The sequence below is a fragment of the Gracilinanus agilis genome, chromosome 1 (assembly GCF_016433145.1).
Source record: "Gracilinanus agilis isolate LMUSP501 chromosome 1, AgileGrace, whole genome shotgun sequence".
Lineage (NCBI taxonomy): Eukaryota > Metazoa > Chordata > Mammalia > Didelphimorphia > Didelphidae > Gracilinanus > Gracilinanus agilis.
Genome location: NC_058130.1, coordinates 189,674,290 through 189,695,373, shown reverse-complemented (window position 1 = coordinate 189,695,373; position 21,084 = coordinate 189,674,290). Strand labels below are relative to the sequence as shown.

Sequence of the window (21,084 nt, the reverse complement as noted above, 5' to 3'; positions counted from 1 at the left end):
CTATGCCATAGGAATCCTGCGATAAGGAAGAAGCCCTTCCAGGTGGACGATGGAAGTCAAAGTAGACTAAAAACCCCTGGCACCTGGCCTGCTACATTTGCCAGGCTACTGCTTCTATCACCTACCACTATTTCCTGAGATAAGTGAGAACACTTCTAACTTTTCAGATGCCAAGATGAAATAGAAACAACATTCTTTCTTCCCCCTCCTCCTTCCCTCCAGGTAACCCGACTGTTGTTAGAAAATTATAATAAAAAGAGCCAGTCACATTTACACTGATACATAGTTTCTTTTATAAAATATATATACTTTATTATACATATTTTGAAACATTTATTTTATTTTTATTTATATAGTATTTTATATAATTTCTTTTTAAAATACATATTCAAATTATTTTTGTCATTCCTTTTTTTACAACTTGTTTTTTTTTAATATCTCAACAGCACTTCTATTAAACCCTTCCTTGTCAAGCAAAACAAAATGATGTTGACAGCATATGCAATATCCCCTACCTAGAGTCCCTCTTCTCTCTGTTAAAAATAAATAACAATATTAATAATAATAATAATTAAAATGTATTATAGCACCAACTATGTGCTAGGCATCATACAGAGTGCTTTACAAATATCTCATTTGAGCCTCACAATATTCCTGGGAAATAGGTGCTATTATGGTACCTATTTCATAGTTGAAGAAACTGAGGCAAGCAGGTTCATTGGCTTGCCCCAGAGTCATACAGCTAGTAAGTGTTTAAGGTCAAATTTAAACTCAGTTCTTTCTGACTTCAGGCTTGATGTTCTATCCATTCCACCACCCAGCAGCCTGATAATGGGGAAACACAATTCAGCATCTGTCAAAAGAAAAGTTTTAACATTAGGGCAGCATAGACACAGGAACATCTTTTGAATTTTAGCCTCAGAGAATTATCACAGGGGAGGCAGTGCAGTTCAGCAAGAAGAGAACCAGCAAGATAACCAGAGTTGAAATTCTACATTTATCACTAGCAGGGTGACTTAAGTATGCTACCTCACCGAGCCTCAGTTTCCTCATCCATAAAATAGAGAGGTTGGATTGGATGGCCTCTGAGACCCCTCCAGCTATATAGATCTCTGGTGATAGGATCTTTTGATGTTAAGCTTAAACAATTCATGAAGGGGCGGCAATGTGCTATATATACTATCTGTGAAGTCAGAGGATCTGGGTTAAAATCCTGCCTGAAAACTAGCCCATGCTGATCCATCAGTTACTGTTTGCATGTTCCTTTGAGTGTTCACAGACACTTGGAAGAAGTGGGCCACCTCTTTTCCTGAATTCAGGAAATCATAGCTATTTAGTATCCCCCTCCCAACTTTCTTTCATCCATATAGGAATCAGATTACCTAATGGTGTATTGTCTCCCTTTAATTGTTCTTATTTGATTGATTGTTTTTAATGTATAAAAGTCTCTGTCCCCTTAGGTGGGGGGATTGGGAGGGTGGGGGGGGGGGTGAGGGTCCAGCCCTAAACTGAGAAAAAAGCAATTGTTAGGCAATTGGCATGCATTGCTTAATAAATCAATATGCTCAGAAGATCAAAAATTTGTTTCCTCAGTGAAACTGAGTTCTGCATGTGACCTTGAGTAACTCACTGAATTTACATGGACCTCAGTCTCCTCATCTATAAGGAGAGGAGGTTGGATTAAATGGCTTCTGGGGGCTCTGTAGGTCTCTCTCTGAGTTCTAGATCTTCAACCTCTGAACATCTGAGAGTCCTTTCACTCTATAACTATGACTCTATGATCTACAAACTGAGCAGGTTATACAAAATGCTCTCTAAGGCTGCTAGATGGTGAAATAGAGAGAATGTCACCTTTGGAATCAGAAAGACCCAAATTTTAATCTGCATCAGATACTTGCCTAACTGTGTGATTCTGAGTCACTTAACTACTTTCAATCTATTTATGCATCTATAAAATGGATTTGATAATAGCATCTATCTCATAGGATTGTTATAAGGATCAAATAAGAGCGCGTATTTTTTTTCCAAATCTTAAGGCACTATATAAATCATAATAAGCAGTTCACTTCCAGCTTATATATTTAGTCTTATGATATCAGAAGATTAGAAGCAATGGGCTATTTTTCTTCTCTAAACAGAGTCAGAACTGGTCAAAGGGAAGAAGTAAAAAATTTTCTTACAGCAGTCCAAAGAAGTGTGTGGTATTTGTATTAAAACAACTGGAGAGTGGAGCTCTACATGCCTTATAGTAAATAAAAGCCTCGTTGACCCATAAACATAAGGGGCATACCTAGTTCAGGAGGACTCTATACATGTGAAGTATGACCTCTGTCTTGCTGCCAATGTCAGTGAGACCTCAAACAACAGATGGAGCCAAACCAAGCCATGAAAGGGAGAACAACCTAGGGAACCTTCTAAACCTTAGACTGGGGTTCTTTACCAGCCTCCCTCCCTTACCATGACCTCAAGGACTTAAAAGAGATGAGCAGGGTTATCGCTGGTTATAATTTGAGTCTGCCTTCTTTCCTCCCTCATCTATTCACTCTGATTTCCTGCTTTTATTGTTATTCAACTGTTTTCATTTGTGTTCCCATTTAGGATTTTCTTGACAAAAATACTAGAAGTCTTTCTTTTCAGCAGCACGTGATACATATACGAAAATTAATCATGTACTAGGGCATAAAAACTTAACAGCCAAATACAGAAAAGCAGAAATAATAAATGCAACTTTTCCAGATCCTAATGCAATAAAAATTATGGTCAATAAGTTCATAGAAAGGCAAATTAAAAAATAATTAGAAACTATATAATCTAATTCTTCAAAGTGGGTGGGTCAAAGAACAAATCATAGAAACAACCACTGATTTCACTGAAGAGAATGACAATAAGGAGACAACAACATATCAGTTTTTATGGAATTCAGCCAATGCTGTACTCGGGGAAATTTATATTCCTGAATATTTATATTAATGAAATAGAGAAAAAGCAGATCAATGAACTGGGCATGCAACTAACAAAACTAGAAAAGGAACAAATTAAAATTCCCCATTTAAAGACTAAATTGGAAATCCTAAAAATTAAAGGAGAAATTAATAAAATGTAAAGTAAAAAATTATTGAATTAATGAATAAGACAAGGAGCTGGTCTGTGAAAAGACCCAAATAAAATAAATAGAGTACTGGTTACTTTGATTAAAAAAAGAAAAAAGAGAATCAAATTACCAATATCAAAAATGAAAAGGGTAATTTTTACCTCTAACGAAGAGAAAATTAAAGCAAGCATCAGGAACTATTTTGCCCAAATATATGACAATAAATCTGATGATCTAGGTAAAATGGATGAATATTTATAAAAATATAAATTTCTAGATTAACAAAAGAAGAAATAAAATATTTAAATAATCCCATCTCAGAAAAATAAATTAAATAAGCCATCAATGAACTCCCCAAGAAAAAATCCCTGGGGCCAAATGGATTCACAAATAAATCCTATCAAACATTTTAAGACAATTAATCCCAATACTATACAAACTATTTGGCAAAATAAGCAAAGAAGGTGTCATGCCAAATTCTTTTTATGACACAAATATGGTACTGATACCTAAACCAGGAAGACCAAAAGCAAAGAAAGAAAATTACAGACCAATTTCTTTAATGAACACTGATGTAAAAATCTTAAATAAAATACTAGCAAAGAGACTACAGCAATATATCACAAGGATTACTCACTCTGATCAGGTAGTATTTATAGCAGGAATGCAAGGCAGTTTTAATATTGGGAAAACTATCAGCATAATTGGCCATATCAAACTCTCTAGGTCTGAGTTTCTTCATCTACAAAATGAGGGAGTTTTATCTAATGAATTCTAAAGTCTCTTCAAGCTCTCAGCTATGCTCCTATTATCATTTCTCTAAGAGAAATTCAATTCAATCCAATTAAAAGAGAGGAGAGGAAATGGGAAGAGGGGAGGGGAAAGTGCTAATTTCTAAAGCCAACTCTAGAGAATTCTTACAGACCTCACAGATTCCCTTACATTTGAGAGATCCATGATTCTGTAAATCCCATGAAGTTCATCCTTAAGTCAGGGCTTAAAAAGCTCGCATTTATATAGCACTTTAAAGATTTTCAGTCATTTTTCAGTCATGTCTGACTCTTTGTGACTCCATTTGGAGTTATCTTGGCAAAGATATTGGAGTAGTTTCTCATTTCCTTCTCCAGCTCATTTTACAGATGAGAAAACTGAGGCAAACAGGACTAAGTGACTTGGCCAGGGTTACACTGTTAGTAAGTGCCTTAGACTTGACTTGAACTTATTAAGATGAGTCTTCCTGACTTCAGGCTTGATTCTCTATCCTCTCTGTCACCTAGCTGCCCCTATCTTAAGAAGTACAGTGTTTTATATGTATCATATCATTGTTTCTTACAATGGGCCTATTAAGTTACTATTATTGTCCTCATTTTACAGATGAGGAAACTAAGACTCTGAGAAGTCAAATGTTTTGCCCAAGTTCACACAACTAGTGAATTTCTGCGGCGTGATTCAAATGCAGGGTTTCCTGACTCCACATCCAGAGCTCTGTCCACTAAATGAAGTTAAGGCGAGCCTGATAATAATCAGGCAATAGTTATTATAACAACAACTCAGACATGTATAACCTTTTAAATTTTACGTAATGATTCTATAAGGGAAGTGTAAGTATTATTACTTTCATTTTACAGAGAAAGACAATGAGATTCTAGCACCATGTGTCTCCATGATTAGATAGCTAGTGTCTGACCAAAATTAAAACTTAGGTCAACTGATTCCAAGTCAAGTGACTTTTTGACCACACTTACTAGCTCTGAAAATACCATTGCAAAAGAATAATTCCCTTTTCTATTTATGTTGTGTATCAGGAGACCTTAGAAATAGCCACTTCAAACTTTCTGGTACAGTATGTGAAATGCAGGGATCCCTCCCGGAAAGTTTTCAGGGCAGACACCTTCCAGTTTCTGGTCCCAGACTGAACCCACATCTCATCCCCCTGCTATGACCAATATAAAAAGTCCCTATAAAGGACTGAGTTATCCAATTCTGTCTTTAAGGAAAGGAGCTCGATTTCATACCCCTGATTGGGGATGTTTGAGGGAAGATGCCACTTCTCTATATTAGCACAGATTCACCTGAAGAAGTAAGAAAAAATATGCCAATTAAGTCTACATCCTGGACACTTTCTTCTCTACCCTCTTTAACAATTTCAGAGACCTCTCCATCTCAGTAGCCTGCATTTCTGGCCCCTTCTCATTACAGGACATTATAGTATTCATGAATTTCCTCATTCTCAGGGATAGTTAAAACACATTTCCTTGTAAATGGAGAGGTTGGGATTTTTTTTTTTTTATTCAATGTCTTACTTCCCAACAGATAAGAAAGTCTCAAATAAAGTTGAGGTTTAAAAAGGATGAGTAGAGTTGGGGTCATGGCCCAGCCTTCTCTGATACAAGCTCATCCTCCAAAATAGGGAAGGCTCTTAAGTTATTGTCAAAGATATACCTATCACTGCCCTTTTGCAATCGTGTCCTCCCAGCCCAAAACCTTCACTCTCTGGGCCAAAGACCTTGGGCAGTTTGCACACGGACTTGGCACATTAGATTGTTCCACAAGCACACAAGATAGAGAAACACAGGGGCAACCAATTAGGAGCCTTGGACCCACAGAGCTATACTATTCTGCTGCCAACATGCATCAACTGAGTTTCTCTCCCTCAATTTTTCCAAGACAATCAGCTTTGCAACCCAAATATAATAGACCACCATCTACCTAACATACCAGCCTAGAAGCTTTGTCTCTCCCTGCTTTCATCTGCTGCCTGCAAGCACATAGAAGTAACCAAAGAGGACTCAATTAAGAAAAATTTTAAAGTGAGCACCAGCTGCTGAATGAAAAATGGACTTAAGGAAAGGAAACGTGATGAAGAAGTGATAGGCAAAATCCGAGGGAACAAATAAAGATCAAACGGTTGGGAGGACTAGGAAGATAGCAGATTTAACTTATTACCAAGGAGCCTAGAAAGAAAAAGCCAGGCTAAAGAGTGAGCCAGCAAGTGTCTAGAAGGGTCCTCCACAGTGAGAAAGAATATATATGTATATGTATTTATATATGATAGTAATAATTATTATTCTTTTAGTATTTCTTTAAAAATAAATTTTAAGACTGATCCAAAAAATTTAAACATAAAACAAAGAATTATAAAGCCTGATCATGACTTTAATAAATGCTAACTAAAGAGAACACATAACTTCCTTATCTATAGTTTGCCCTGTATACACAGTATGGCATAATTTTAATGGAGATTGATGGCGATCTAGCTTTGGAAGCGTGAAGGTCCTAGGTTCAGACTCTGTCTCTGATACATCCTATTTCTAAAACTAAAAGCTGGACAGAGAGTAACTGATTGCATTGATATAAGGAGTTTCCTTATCAGGAACTCCTTATTGTTGTTGTCCAGGTGTTTCAGTCCTATCCAATTCTTCCTGACCCCATTTGGAATTTTCTTGGCAAAGATACTAGAGTGGTTTGCTATTTCCTTCTCCAGCTCATTTTACAGATTGAAACAAACAAAGTTAAGTGATTTGCCCAGGGTCACACAACCAGATTTGAACTCATGAAGGTGTCATCCTGACTTACTTGGCTCCATAGCTGCCAAGGAATTCCATACTCCCAAAGTAATCCCAAATCCGGTCCCTATATAGCTTGTAGCCCATTAGAACTTGGCATGATACACAAAACACTGGGCTGGCAGTCAGGATGTCTGGGTTCCATACGTGGCTCTGTTACTTACTGTATGTAAGTGACTATCTTTCTGGCACTCAATTTTCCCCATATATAAAATGCACATTGGACTAAATGATTTTAAAGGTCTTTTCCAATGAACACTTTGAAGATAGGTACTGTATCATGCTTGTCTTTGCATTTCCAGTGCTTAGGACAATGCCAGGGACTTAGTAGTTTGATCATTTTTTAAATATTATTACTATCTTAGGCAACTAAATGGGAAAGTAGATAGAGCACCAGACCTAGAGTTAAGAAAAGTTAAGAACTCTTCCTGAGTTCAAATATGGCCTCAGACACTTATAAACCATGCAGCCCTGGCCAAGTCACTTAACTATTTGCATCAGTTTCCACATCTGTAAAATGAGCTGAAGAAGGAAATAGCAAACCACTCCAGTATCTTTGCCAAGAAAATCCCTAATATGGCTTGACCTCTTCCCCCAGAAAAGATTTCCTTCTTTAGATTGAAGAAAGAATTTCTAATTGCAGAAGTTGTGTTCTCTATTGCTATTATTCTCATAGGTTTAAGCCTGCTCTTCTCTTGGACTCCAAACCTTATGGGAAAGTGTTCCCCAGATTTTTGGAGGAATGTTTGTACAAAGTATTCTTTATATCAGTGATTCCCAAAGTGGGTGCCACCGCCCCTGGTGGGTGCTACAATGATCCAGGGGGACAGTGATGGCCACAGGTGCATTTATCTTTCCTATTAATTGTTATTAAAATTTTTTTAAAATTAATTTCCAGGGGGCTAAGTAATATTTTTTCTGGAAAGGGAGCAGTAGGCCAAAAAAGTTTGGGAACCACTTCTTTATATTAATAACTACCCCTTTCTAAAAGCTAATTAGAGTGTGCCTAACTGATTTTAAGAGAAAGCACACCAGTAGGGACTCAGGAGCAACAGTGCTAGAAAACCATAGCCCCTTAGTTATTCACAGAATCCTAAAGATAAATGACCCTCGGGAGCCCCAAACCACCAGTGCAAGTAGGAATTCAGGAAATAGCCTCAGAAGGAGTGCTACACAAGAATCATATTAAGGCAGAGCATAAATTATTTTTAACAGCATCATTAATACATAGGAACATAGAAATAGAGATGGAAGGGATCTTAGAAGCCATCTAATCCAACCCTCTTATTTGCAGCTGATAAACTGAGGCTCAGTAAGATAAAATGACTTGGCCAGAGTCACACAGCTAGGAAGTACCTGAGACAGAATTTGATCCCAAGTCTTCTCTTGACTCCAAATCCAGAACTATATCCACTTCTCCATGCTTTCTCTCACATTCATCATTACAAAACTCCTAAAATGCTGGTTAGCTTTGCCATCACTCTTTCCCCACCAAAGATATCAAGAGTCACGCAGTTAGCTTTACTAAAGGCCACCTAGTAAAAATCATCATCTTATCATTGACCTTGACCCACATGCCCTCAACTCTGGCTAAATGTCATTTGCTTGTAGTATGTGTCTGATGCTTGTAGTTAATTTGGCTTATTTTCATAGGGAGCATTTGCTCATTACCGTTGAACAAGAAGCCATTAAAACAGAATGAGGGAGTGGTGAGCATTTCTCGGTATTCCTGGGCCATACTTTCCTTTCCCACCCCATCTCCCCAACCTTTGGTACATAAATTCCTGCAATTTCACTTCATTTGAATGTGAAATTTAACAGATAGGCAAGAATTCGGTTCTGTCAGTCCCTAAATGACGGATGAGTTCAAAGGAACACTCGCTTACTCTGTAGTTCATTAGCTTAGTTATGAGACCAACATCACAATTCACTCTCTCTGTGAGCAGCCAGCTAGCTTAGCTGTTGTTTGTGGCCACAGACTTCAGTAGCATCGGGTTCTGAAGAGAGAATGGGTCTAATGATGTGGTTCAGGATAAATCCATCATCATGACCAAGCAAATGATTCAAAATGTAACTGTGTCTTCTACCCTTGGTAACTTCTGCTTCCTCTCCGTAGTCCAGCTTCTCCAGCAAACCTGGGTCACCAAGGATCTCTTAATTGCCTCATCAGGTTCCTTTTCTTAATCTTCATCCTCTTTGACCTCTGGCTAGCATTTGACACCATTAGCTGACACCTCCCTGACCTTTTCTCCTCAGGCTTTCTTCTTTCTCCCCACACTCAGTTCCTCCCTGACCCCTTGAAGTATGGCTATCCCTTGAGAAAGGATCTGTCTTCAGCCTTCTTTTATTACTCTGCACAGGCAGCCTCTTCTAATTTCTTCAGCTCTCATTTCTACACACATGACTTTCACATTTTTATTAGGAGCTTTGCCTCCTTCCCCCTTTTGCAGCCTCCTAGTCTGTATTTTTAATGGCCTATTAGAGAGATCCACTGGAATGCCCCATCACACTCCTCAAACTCAACATATCCAAAACGGATCTCTACAAGCTGTCCATGGGGGCAGCTGGGTAGCTCAGTGGATGGAAAGCCAGGCCTAGAGATGGGAGGTCCTGGGTTCAAATCTAGCCTCAGACACTTCCCAGCTGTGTGACCCTGAGCAAGTCACTTGACCCCCATTGTCTTGGAACCAATACACTGTATTGATTCCAAGAAGGAAGATAAGGGTTTTTAAAAAATAAAATAAAATAAAAGCTGTCCATTCTTCCCAGCTTCCCTATCTCACCAAATACTTATTAGAGCAATTACAAGATGGGACCTTTTGTTGTTATTCAGTAATTCATGTCCAACTCTTTGTGTCTTAGGGATACATAAGATGGCAGTGTAGTCCTTATCTTCAGTAAAGAAGCTTCTCTCTTACTGGGCACCAGCTATCTCTTAATGGGGCTAGTCACTCAGGCTTGAAACCTCAAAGGCACTTTGACGCTCCCTCCCCTCCGCCTCACTCAACAACTCAATCAGGTACCACATCCTGTGGATTCCAACTTCCAAATAACCCATGATCATAGGAATGTAGGTTTAGATCTGGAAGTGACCTCAGAGGCAACCCCCTCATTTTATAGATGAGGGAACTGAGGCCCATGGAGGTTAACTGACTTGTGTAAGGTCAAACAACTATGAAGTGGCAGAGGCAGGATTTGAACCCATCGTCTTTTCACTGTACTACTCCTCCATCTCTCTCCATTCTTCCTGCTACCATCCCGTTTCAGGATCTCGTTACCTCTCTCTTAGACTATTCTGATAGTTTCCTAACTGTTCTTTCTGCCTCTAGTCTCTTCTTTCTCCATTCTATCTTTCATGTGGCTGCCAAAATAATCTTTCTGCTGCATAGTCTTTCTACTGACCTTGTCACTCCTCTTCTTAACAATCTTCAGTGGTTCCCCATGACTACTAGAATAGAACTTTTTTTACTTAGTCACTCAAAGCTCTTTACCCTATGGTTTCAACTTACCTTTCCCACTTTATGGAACCCTTCTTCACTACTTGTAGTCTATATTTTGGACAAACTGGACTATGAGACATTTCTTAGTATGATTAAAAAAATACCACTGGGCATTTGCCATGTGTTTGTTTAATATACTCCCTCCACTCTCTGCCTTCCAAACCCCGCTCAGGCACTATTTTCTCAAAGAAGTGCCTTCCTTTATTTCCTTGGCAAGAAGTGATCTCTCCCTTTCCCAAATCTCTCACTCCTTTCTGACTTCTTCTGTGGTCCACCTTATTTTAATTTGCATTATGCTGATTCATGTTTGTGTTTCATTTCCCTTCTCTCTCCTCCCCACAAACATATTATGGTTAGCTCCATGAGTGGTAGACATGTTTTTTCATTTAAAGCAAAAAGTTCAGACTAGATGGCCTCAGAGGTCCCTTCTAGCTCTAATATTATCCCATTATCTCTGTGCTCCCAATACCCCATCTCAGAGTCTTACATAGAATAGGCACTAAGTAAATGCTTGATGAATTTAATTGAAACATAAGGCACCTGTGTGCCAGGCCTGAAGTTAGGACAACTCATCTCTGTGAGCCCAAATCTGGCTGCAGGTACTTACTGGCTATGTGACCCTGGTCAGATCACTTAAATTCTATTTGCCTCAGTTTCCTCATCCATAAAATAAATGGAGAAGGAAATGACAAGCCACTCCAGTACTTCTGCTAAGAAAATCCCAAATGGGGTCTCAAAGAGTCAGACATGACCAACAACAGGCTCATGGATATGGAATCAGAAGACAGCTTAGAGTTCATCTAGTTGAATGCCCTCATTCTACAGATGAGGGAACTATAGCACAAAGAAGCTTGCCCAAGATCACTTAAATATTATGTGGCAAAACCAGAATTCAACCTAGTACTTTGACATCTGATCTTGAGCCTTTATATTTTGTATTTAAAGCTGTGCCATTAAGTGGGATATTAATACCCTTTGCAGAGATCTGGATTAAATTGAAGAGTCATTGTTGGGTTGTCGTTTTTCAATTGTTTCCAACTCTGTGACACCATTTGGGGTTTTCTTGGCAAAGATACTGGAGTAGTTTGTCATTTCCTTCTCCAGCTCATTTTACAGATGAGGAAACTGAGGCAAACAGGGGTAAGGGATTTCCCTTAGGACCACACAGCCTCCCTAATTCCAGGCCCCACACCTTATCCACTGCACCACCTGGCTGCCCCTAAATTGAAATGGGGGAGCCCAAATGACTACATTACCTTCTAGAACTCAGCTCCAAAGCATCCATTTGTGCCATTCACAACACTGAGGTCCCAGGAACAACCCATTTGTGACTTTTTCTCACAGGATCACCAGCCACTTTTCCACTATGGTGCAGCCACACTTCTCTTGTGTTTGACTTTTTTTTTTTTTTTGCTCAGGTGCGGTGAGGCAGTAGAGAAAAATAAACGTCTCATTACTTCAGATCAGAGAGAGTATCAGCAGGAGCTCAAGAAGAACTACAATAAACTGAAAGAAAATCTCAGACCCATGATTGAACGGAAAATCCCTGAGCTTTACAAGCCAATATTCAGAGTTCAAAGTGAAAAAAGGTAACCCTGGGATAATGTGTAAAGAGGGTACCATTAAATATTCTTAACATTTCATCCAGGGCAGCTGGGTGGCTCAGTGCCTAGAGAGACAGGACGTCCTGGGTTCAAATATGACCTCAGACACTTCCTAGCTGTGGGACCCTGGCCAAGTCACTTAACTCCAATTGCCTAGCCCTTGCCACACTTTGGCCTTGGAACCAAAACATAGTACTGATTCTAAGATAAGAGTTTTTAAAATATATAAATAAAAATAAATATTATAGAAATTGATTTTATTTATTATTATATATTATATAAATTACATGCAATTTATATATGATGTATATTATATATATATATATATATATATATATATATATATGAGACCTAGAAGATGGCAGGTCAGAAGGAGATCTGTCTCTGGGCCCTTCTCTTTGACCCTTGTGGGGCCCTTTGATGCTGGCCTCCAGCCATGGCCTTCCCCGGGTGTGGGCTTTTTGGGCACAGCATGAAGTGAGGACGGCCGGCCCCGCTCACTCCCTGCCTTCTCCATGATTAATACGCTTCCCTTCAAGCCCAGTGCTTTCCCCTCCTCTTTTCTCTCAAAGACCGATTGATCTTTCTCACCTCACTTTTTTTTTTTTTCTCTTCTGAATTTCAGGAACTCTTTCCACAGATCTAGTTTCAGGAAATGCGAAAGCCAGTTGTCCCAGGGCACCTAAGGAAAAGCTGCCTTCACCCCTACAGACGCCGCCGGGAAGGAGAACACTCCAGCGCTTTGTAAAATAAATAAATATATAAATGAAGGACATTCTCCGCTCCCGGTGGCCCACACAGCCCCCGGCAGGCAGCCCTCGGAGCGCCCGGAGGCCGAATGCACCACAGCCCAGAGAGAAGCAGCAGTCCTGCCACATCTATCCCGGGATTCGGCTGGGTGGGGGAGGATGCGGGGCGAGAGAAGGACCCAGGGGACCCGCGCGGGCTCCTTGTGTATTTATCGAGCCATGTTGTTCATCGGATTGTACAAAACAAGGCATCTAAAAAATCATCGTTTCCTGCCCAGTGGCCAATCGCTGTTTACCCAGAGGGCCGGCTTCCTCTGGCTTCCCTTGGGGTCTGCTTGGGTCACTGAATCAGCTGAGGCAAGATGGAAAATGGGGCTGGCATCCCCTTTGGGAGTTAATTGCGCTTCTCTCTCGGTTGGGGTGGGCTGGAGGGAACTCTTTCCATAAATGTACAGGGAATAAAACAGGTCTCTCACTTGAAGTCTGCAAGACCCGGGGATAAGTCATTTGGGGATAAAACGATTTATTTATACATTTCCCTGGAGGTTCACCCGGGACTCACGCAGTTGCACAATTTCATTTCACTTCATTGTTGTTAGGAAGTTAAATGAACATCAGCTTATTTCGAGGAATGCATTCTGAACACCAATTTAGGAAATCTCAGTGGGACCCTGAGAAACGGGGAGCCCCACCCCCCCCCACACACACACACTCACTCAAAACCCTTTTAGCCTGTAGAATTTTCCTTTTCAGGTTTCTCTTTGGGGACCCCATTTTATGTTAGGCTCCAAGTTCTCAGTTCGGGAAACTTTGTTATCACCCGACCTATTTGCATCTGCGCTGTATATACTGCGGCTCTCAGTTCTGCTGAATTCTGGGAGTTTTTTTTAGGCAAACGAGAACAAAGTTATGATATAAGATATAAATTATATATTTTTAAGTGGCTGAATAAATTGAACTGTTATAATAAATGTAAGCAGAGAGCTCAGTATTTTTTATTTTAAAATATAGCTCCTATTTTCACCCTCCAAAGGCTGTTTTGTCATCTTTTCAATTCTTTAATTACTCAGAGAAGGGAATGTTTAGTATAGAAACAGGCATATGGCTTTTCTTCTAACAAATTTTTTTTTCATTTTTTATTTAATTAATTTGGAATGATTCGTGTCTTTCCCTTCCCTCCTCCCAACCCTCTCCCATAGGCAAGAAGCAATTCCACTGGGTTTTTTACGTGTCATTGTTCAAAACCCATTTCCCTATAATTAATATTTGCAATAGAGTGAACATTTAAAGTCATCATCCCCAAGCATATCCCCACTGAACCATGTGATCAACAAATTATTGTTCTACAAATAGGGTGGCTCCTGGTCTGTGCTCCCCAAATATGCTTTCATCTCCATAGTCATGATTTTTTTTTTTGCAGATCTGTCACAGTGGATAGAGTTAGAAAGACTTTGAGTTCAAATTCTACCTCTGACAGTCTATGGGAGCCTGGGCTAATCACATAACCCCTCGGGGCCCTCTTGTTGTTAGGTTGTTCCAATCCTGTCTGGCCCTTCCTGATTCCCTTTGGGGTTTTCTGGATTGGAATGGAGGTCCTTTCCAGGCTTGATGCTCCATCCACTGTGCCACCCAGCTGCCCCAAGTGGAGGTCAAGTTTCAGATTTTAAAAAAGATAAAATTATGGGAGGTCTTTCAGTATAGGTACTTGGGCTTTTAATTTATACTCTGTAAATATACGCAGCCATATGTATGGGGAGGGCCATGTGTATATATGAGTACATATATATGTGTATATATTAACCCATTCATCTATAAATGAATACATATGTAAAAGATTTTTAAAAGAATCTCAGGAAAACAAAATTGCTTTGTTTGGGCCTTTGGTATCCAACATTGCTTCAAACTCCATGATTCCCAAAGTGGGCACTACCGCCCCCTGGTGGGTGCTGCAGCGATCCAGGGAGGCAATGATGGCCACACTATTTTTTTTTATTACATTCTATTCTGAGTTCAATAAATAGTTTCATAATTTCCAGGCGCTAAGTAATATTTTTTCTGGAAAGGGGGAAGTAGGCCAAAAAAGTTTGGGAACCACTGCTCTAGTCTGTTTGGGAATATTCATAAAGACAGAGTCCCTTCTCCTTTGGAACATTCCTGGACCCATTCAGAATCACCCTCATTTCCCCTATCCTAATTATTTGCATTTTTACATTCCTCTTCACTATTGTCTCCTTTTATCCATATCAGGCAAATCACTTAAAAAATTATCCAAAGTAATATATGTAGAACCCAGTGGCATTGCTTGTCAGCTCCAGGAAAGGCAGGGAAAAGGAGAGGGAGACATTTTAAAAATTAAAAAAAAAAAAAGATAAGGAGCAGCTGGATGGCTCAGTGGATTGAGAGCCAGGACTAGAGATGGGTGGTCCTAGGTTCAAACCTGGCCTCAGACACTTCCTAGTTACTTAACCCTGGGCAAGTCACTTAACCTCCATGGCCCAGCCCTTACCACTCTTTTCCCTTGGAATATTAATTCCGAGATAGAAGGTAAGGGTTTAAAAAAAAAAAGGATATCCAAAGGAGCAACTAGATAGCTCAGAGGGAAGAAAGCCAGGCTCAGAGATGGGAGGTGCTAGGTTCGAATTTGGCCTCAGATACTTCCTAGCTGTGTGACCCTGGACAAGTCACCTAACCCCCATTGCCTAGACCTTACAGCTCTTCTGCCTTGGAATCAATACACACTATTGATTCTAAGATGAAAGTTAAGGGTTAAAAAAAAAAAAAAGATATCCAATTTAGAAACCCCAATGGTAAATGGTTCCTACAATTGCAACCATGCTTCCCAATAGAGTGACTCCTGAGTGCAGTTTACATCTTTCTGAGATGGCTGTGTTCCCAGCAGCTCCCCTAATCTGATCTGCACCATCCTGCCTGGGGCTTTTTTTTTTGTCTCTGCACCCACCCTAGAATAAATTCCAGGGAAATCTCTAAAGGGAATAGAGTACACGAAGGTATTCAATGTGTAATATGGCTATCAGGCATGACACAGCTTTTTCCCCTTCCCTCCAGAAAAGGCATGACAAAAAAAACCATACAGAAACCTGTAAAAACATTCAGAAACATGAAACATTCCAATAGCTATTCTTGCCCGTACACTGCTCCAGAAGGTAAAGATCCGTGTGTCAGCTAAAAAAGCTCTTTCCTAGTCATCCCAGAGGCCCCCCCCCATGTAAATTACTCATTAGAATTATTATGGAAGGTCAGCAAGGTTCAGATCTGGCCAGCCATGGCACTGCATTATCCTTCCGTTACAGGAAAACCTCTATTTGTGGTCATTCTCCTCTAAGAAGCCTGTTTTTTGTGTTGTTTTGTTGTTCCTGCTGCTGCTGCTGCTGCTGCTGGTTTTGGGGGGATGGGAAACTGGAAGGGATCTTAAAGGTTATTTTATTTCATTTTATTTTTTAAACCCTGACCTTATGTCTTAGAATAGATGTATCAGTTCCAAGGCAGAAGAGCAATAAAGGCTTAGGCAATGGAGGTTAAGTGCCTTGCCTGGGGTCTCATAACTAGGAAGGATCTGTGTCCAAATTTGAACTCAGGACCTCCCATCTTTAAGCCTACCTCTCTATCCATTGAGCTGCCTGGCTGCCCCTAAGAAGCACTATTAAGGAAATTTAGGGAGCTGGAATCCAGCTCTCAAACTCAGGAACTCTCCAATTTAGAATTGTTTCCTAAGGTAACCCCCAGATTTAGAAATGTCCATTTCTTAGGATCATTAGACACTAACCCATATTCAGAAAAGGAATCAGAAAGGCAGGTAAAGGGAACCTCACAACAAGAAGTCTAAGAAATTCCAGTTTCAGAATCATCTATGCAAGTAATGTTTTCCACTGCCAAGTACTTTTTAAAAAATTAATTAATCTGGAGGGCATCTGGGTGGCTCAGTGGATTGAGAGCCAGGCCCAGAGATGGAAGCTCCTGGTTTCAAATGTGGCCTCAGATACTTCCTAGCTGTGTGACCCTGGGCAAGTCACTTGACCCCTATTGCCTAGCCCTTACCACTCTTTTACCTTGGAGCCCAATACCTGGTATTGATTCTAAGACAGAAGGTAAGAGTTTTTAAAAAAAAAATGAATCTGTCACATTAAAATACCTAGTTAACTCCCTCCCCCCATTAGAGAAGGCCTCATTTGACAAAAAAGCTATATGTATATATAAAACTATGTCTTGCTTATTTCTATTTATCAGTTCTTCTTCTAGAGCTGGACATACATCATTCTTCAAACAATATTTCTATGGCTATGTATAATGTTCTCTTGGTTCTGCTCATTTCTCTTTTCATAAGTTGATGTAGGTCTTTCCAGAGTTAACTTATTCATCATTTCTTTTGGTGCAGTAGTATCCCATCACAATTATACGCTATAACTTGTTTAACCATTCTCCAATTGACATGCATCCTTTCAGTTTCCAGTTCTTTGCCACCACAAAGAGAGCTGCTATAAATATTTTAGAACATATAGTTTATTCTCCATTTTCCTTGATCACCTTGAGAAATAAACCTGATTGTGGTATTTCTGGACCAAAAGGTACACACAGTTTTATAACTATTTGAACATAATTCCAGATTGCTCTTCAAAATGGTTGGATCTGTTCACAGTTCCACCAACAATGAATTAGTGTCCCATTTTTCTATAGCCCCTCCAACATTTGTCATTTTACCCTTTTATCAGTTTATCCAATTTGATAGGTATCAGATAATATCTAATATCTCAGATTTGTTTTAATTTGCATTTTTCCAATCAGTAATGATTTAGAGCAGTGATGGGCAAACTTTTTAAAAAATATTTTTATTTTTATTTTGAGTATTTTCCCATAGTTATATGTTTCATGTTCTTCCCGTCTCCCCTCTCCCCCCTAACCTCCCTTAGCCGACACACAATTCCACTGGGTTTAACATGTATCATATTGATTAAGACCTAATTCCATATTATTGATAGTTGGACTAGACTTATCACTTAGTGTCTACATCCCCAATAATATCCCCATCAGCCCAAGTGTTCAAGCAGTTGTTTTTTTTTCCTCTGTGTTTCTCCTCCCACAGTTCTTCCTCTGAATGTGGCTAGTTTTCTTTCTCATAAGTCCCTCAGCCTTGCTCTGGATCCTTGCATTGCTGCTAGCAGAGAAGTCTGTTATGTTCAATTGTACCACAGTGTATCAATCTCTGTGTACAATGTTTTCCTGGATCTGCTCCTTTCACTTTGCATCAATTCCTGGAAGTCCTTTCAGTTCACATGGATTTCCTCCAGTTCTTTATTCCTTTGAGCACAATAGTATTCCATCACCAACAGATACCACAATTTGTTAAGCCATTCCCCATTTGAAGGACATACCCTCATTTTCCAATTTTTTTGCCACCACAAAGAGTGCAGCTATACATATTTTTGTACAAGTCTTTTTCCTTATTATTTCTTTGGGGTATAATCCAAGCAGTGCTATGGCTGGATCAAAAGGCAGATAGTCTTTTAAAGCACTTTGAGCATATTTCCAAATTGCCATCCAGAATGGTTGGATCAGTTCACAATGGGGATGATAATAATAGCACCTACCTCCCAGGGTTGATTCAAGGAGCAAATACTATTTGTAAAGTGCTTAACAATCCTTAAAATGCTGGATAAAACAGAAAAAAAACAACCGCTTGAACACATGGGTTGAGGCGGACATGTTTGGGGATGTAGACTGGAAAGGACCACACAATGCAACTATCAATAATATGAAAATAAGTCTTGATTGATGACACATGTTAAAACCAGTGGAATATGCGTTGGATATGGGGGAGGAGGCGAAGGAGGGTGAAGGGGAAACTAAGAACGTGAATCATGTAAACATAGAAATTTTTTCTAAAAAAAATAAAATATTTAAATCTTTTTAAAAAATGCCGGATAAATGCTAGCTATTATTTTATGTTCTGATTTCACGAAGTAGAACTAAGTATCTAAAAAGTTATCGAGTTACTTTGTCACTGAAATATTTTTTGCAAAATAAAGGAAAAGGTTTTAAAACCTGTCTAGAAACAGTCTTTTGTTACAAACATCTAGTGTCAACAGAGAGACTGAACCCCAACAATCCAGAGTCAAGTGAGTTACTTTGTAAGGACATAATACAGTAGCAGCCGGCTCCTCCCAGGGAGGAAAATTTGCCAACTCACTTCCCTTAGGCAACACCAAAGAGCCATCCAAAAGGAATGACTTTCCCTCACTGTAGACTTTACCTAGATTTGAACCATGATGAGGAATGAAAAGCTTTAGTCTCCCGTCCAGTCCTTATCCTTGCGGCCATCCTGGTCCCCATCCTCCTTCCCTTTCAGACAGTCTGAATCAGCTCCCTTACAGTACCCAAACCTGAGTTGGCCGATAATTTTTCAGTCTTGGAAATGTAACCTGATTAAAAAATGAAAAACGTCGTCTTTCTCTTCCAGCACAAAGAAGCTCTGTCTGCAAGTCCCCGGATGGCCAAGTACATTTCATAACTGCTAGAGCCACTGATGTGGACGGTCCAACTTCCTGGGATGCCCTCTGGGTCTCAGGAGCATTGTTTTGGCGAAGGCGGGTGCTCGGAGGTCTCGGGCGCCATTTTGACAGCCGCCTGAGCTTTACCCTTATTGAAAGGCAGCCTGGATTGGCCGCTGGTGTGGAAGTCCCAAGAACGACTTCTGAGAAACATTCCTTTTGCTTGCTAGTCATGTGACCCTGGGCACATCACCTGACCCCTCTAATCCTCACTTTGCTCACCTGAAAAAAAAAGGGAAGTAAAGTCCAGACTGCCTCGTAGGGTTGTTTGTGAGGGGAACACCTTACCAAACCCCATAAGAAATGAGTTAATTGTTTCCGCCCTGTTCTGAATCACTGGAAATCGGGAGCGTTTGACATCGGGAAGCCCTTTTTTATTTTTTTGTTATTTTTGGTCTAGACTGGAGCTTTTATTTATGTAAGGAGCTCTTGATGAAGAAACTCCCTAGAAATACAGATGGGCGATTGTTCTGTAATGTGGAGGAGAGAGCAGGATAGAGAGGAAAGAAAACACGGACTTTAGAGTCAGAGGACCTGGGTTCAAATTCTGCTTCTGATATTTACCTATATAACTTTGGGCATGTCACTAAATTTTATTGTTCCTCAGTTTCCCTATTAGTTAAAATGAGAGGGCTGGAGGAGATAAATGGTTTCTCTTGCCCTTCTAACTTGAAAGCTGTCTCAGAGAGTTATGAGAGAAGCTAAAAAATTAAATGACTTATCCAGGGTCACACTGCCAAAATCTACCAGAAGCAGATTGTGATCACAAGTCTTGATTCTGGGGTCAGCTCTTTATTCATTCTACCTCACTACCTCTAATTATTAGGTGGTGGTTGTTATTTTTTAACCCTTTCCTTTTGTCTTAGAATTGATACTAAGGAGGCAACTAGGTGGCTCAATTGATAGAGCATCAAACTTAGGGACAGAAGGTCTAGGACTGAAATTTGGCCTCAGACACTTCCTAGCTGGGTGACCCTGGGCAAGTCATTTAACCTCAGTTGCCTAACCCAGTAATGGACGAACTATGCCTTGCGGGCCAGATGGGGCCCCCTGAAATGTTCTATCTGGCTGCTAGACATTATTCCTACTCTGACGAATACAAAGAATAGGATACAATACAATGAAACTTCCAAAGAGTTGCCTTAGAAACAGACTGATAGATGAGCATTTCCTTTCCTTTGGCCCCCTCTTTAAAAAGTTTGCCCATCACTGGTAACCCTTACTGCTCTTCTGCCTTGGAACTAATACTTTGTACGGATTCTAAGATGAAAGATAAGGGTTAAAAAAGCAAACTATCATACTAAGTATCAGTTCCAAGGAAGAAGACTGGTAAGGGCTAGGCAATTTGGGTGAAGTGACTTGCCCAGGGTCACACAGCTGGGAAGTGTCTGAGACCAGATTTGAACCTAGGACCTCCCATCTCTAGGTCTGAATCTCAATCCACTGAGCTACCCAGCTGCCCCCTTAATTAGGCTTTAAAGAGAGAAATGATCAAACATGCTGAAAAAAGAGGGGGGGCTTAATAATCAATAATCAATCTAAGAGCAGGGCTACTGATTATTTTGTGACTCCAGACAAGATCGTCTGGTGTTCCATAGAAGCACACATCTTGCTTCATTTAAAGGTCATTAAAACAGAACCCAGACAAACCCAGACAACTTCAGCAAACCAAAGCCTATCATCAAGGTGTGGAAAAGCTCCAAGATGGCAAGCCAAACTCAAAAGTCCTAGCAGGAAAGGATATGCATGGCCCGAGTCTACAAAGAGACCTTCTTTCTAGAGTCCCTCATATTAGGAAATCTTCCATCAGCCCAGGAGTTTTGTCCACATCCCATGAAAACTTAAAAAAAAAATGTTTAGGGGCAGCTGGGTAGCTCAGTGGATTGAGAGTCAGACCTAGAGACGGGAGGTCCTAGGTTCAAATCTGGCCTCAGCCACTTCCCAGCTGTGTGACCCTGGACAAGTCACTTGACCCCCATTGCCCACCCTTACCACTCTTCCACCAAGGAGC

General features: G+C 40.1%; 1 protein-coding gene across 2 annotated transcripts in view; it reads left to right on the top strand.

Annotated features, from left to right (window-relative positions):
• The window catches only part of DOCK8 (dedicator of cytokinesis 8), a 225,805-nt gene extending 212,319 nt beyond the window's left edge, over nucleotides 1-13,486 (top strand). For both annotated transcript variants that reach the window (XM_044659337.1, XM_044659328.1), the window contains 2 exons: nucleotides 11,576-11,746; nucleotides 12,387-13,486. In XM_044659337.1, coding sequence (XP_044515272.1) covers nucleotides 11,576-11,746; nucleotides 12,387-12,447 — 232 coding nt within the window. In that variant the 3' untranslated portion in view covers nucleotides 12,448-13,486. The remainder of the gene's footprint in view (nucleotides 1-11,575; nucleotides 11,747-12,386) is intronic.
• The last annotated feature ends 7,598 nt before the right edge of the window (nucleotides 13,487-21,084 follow it).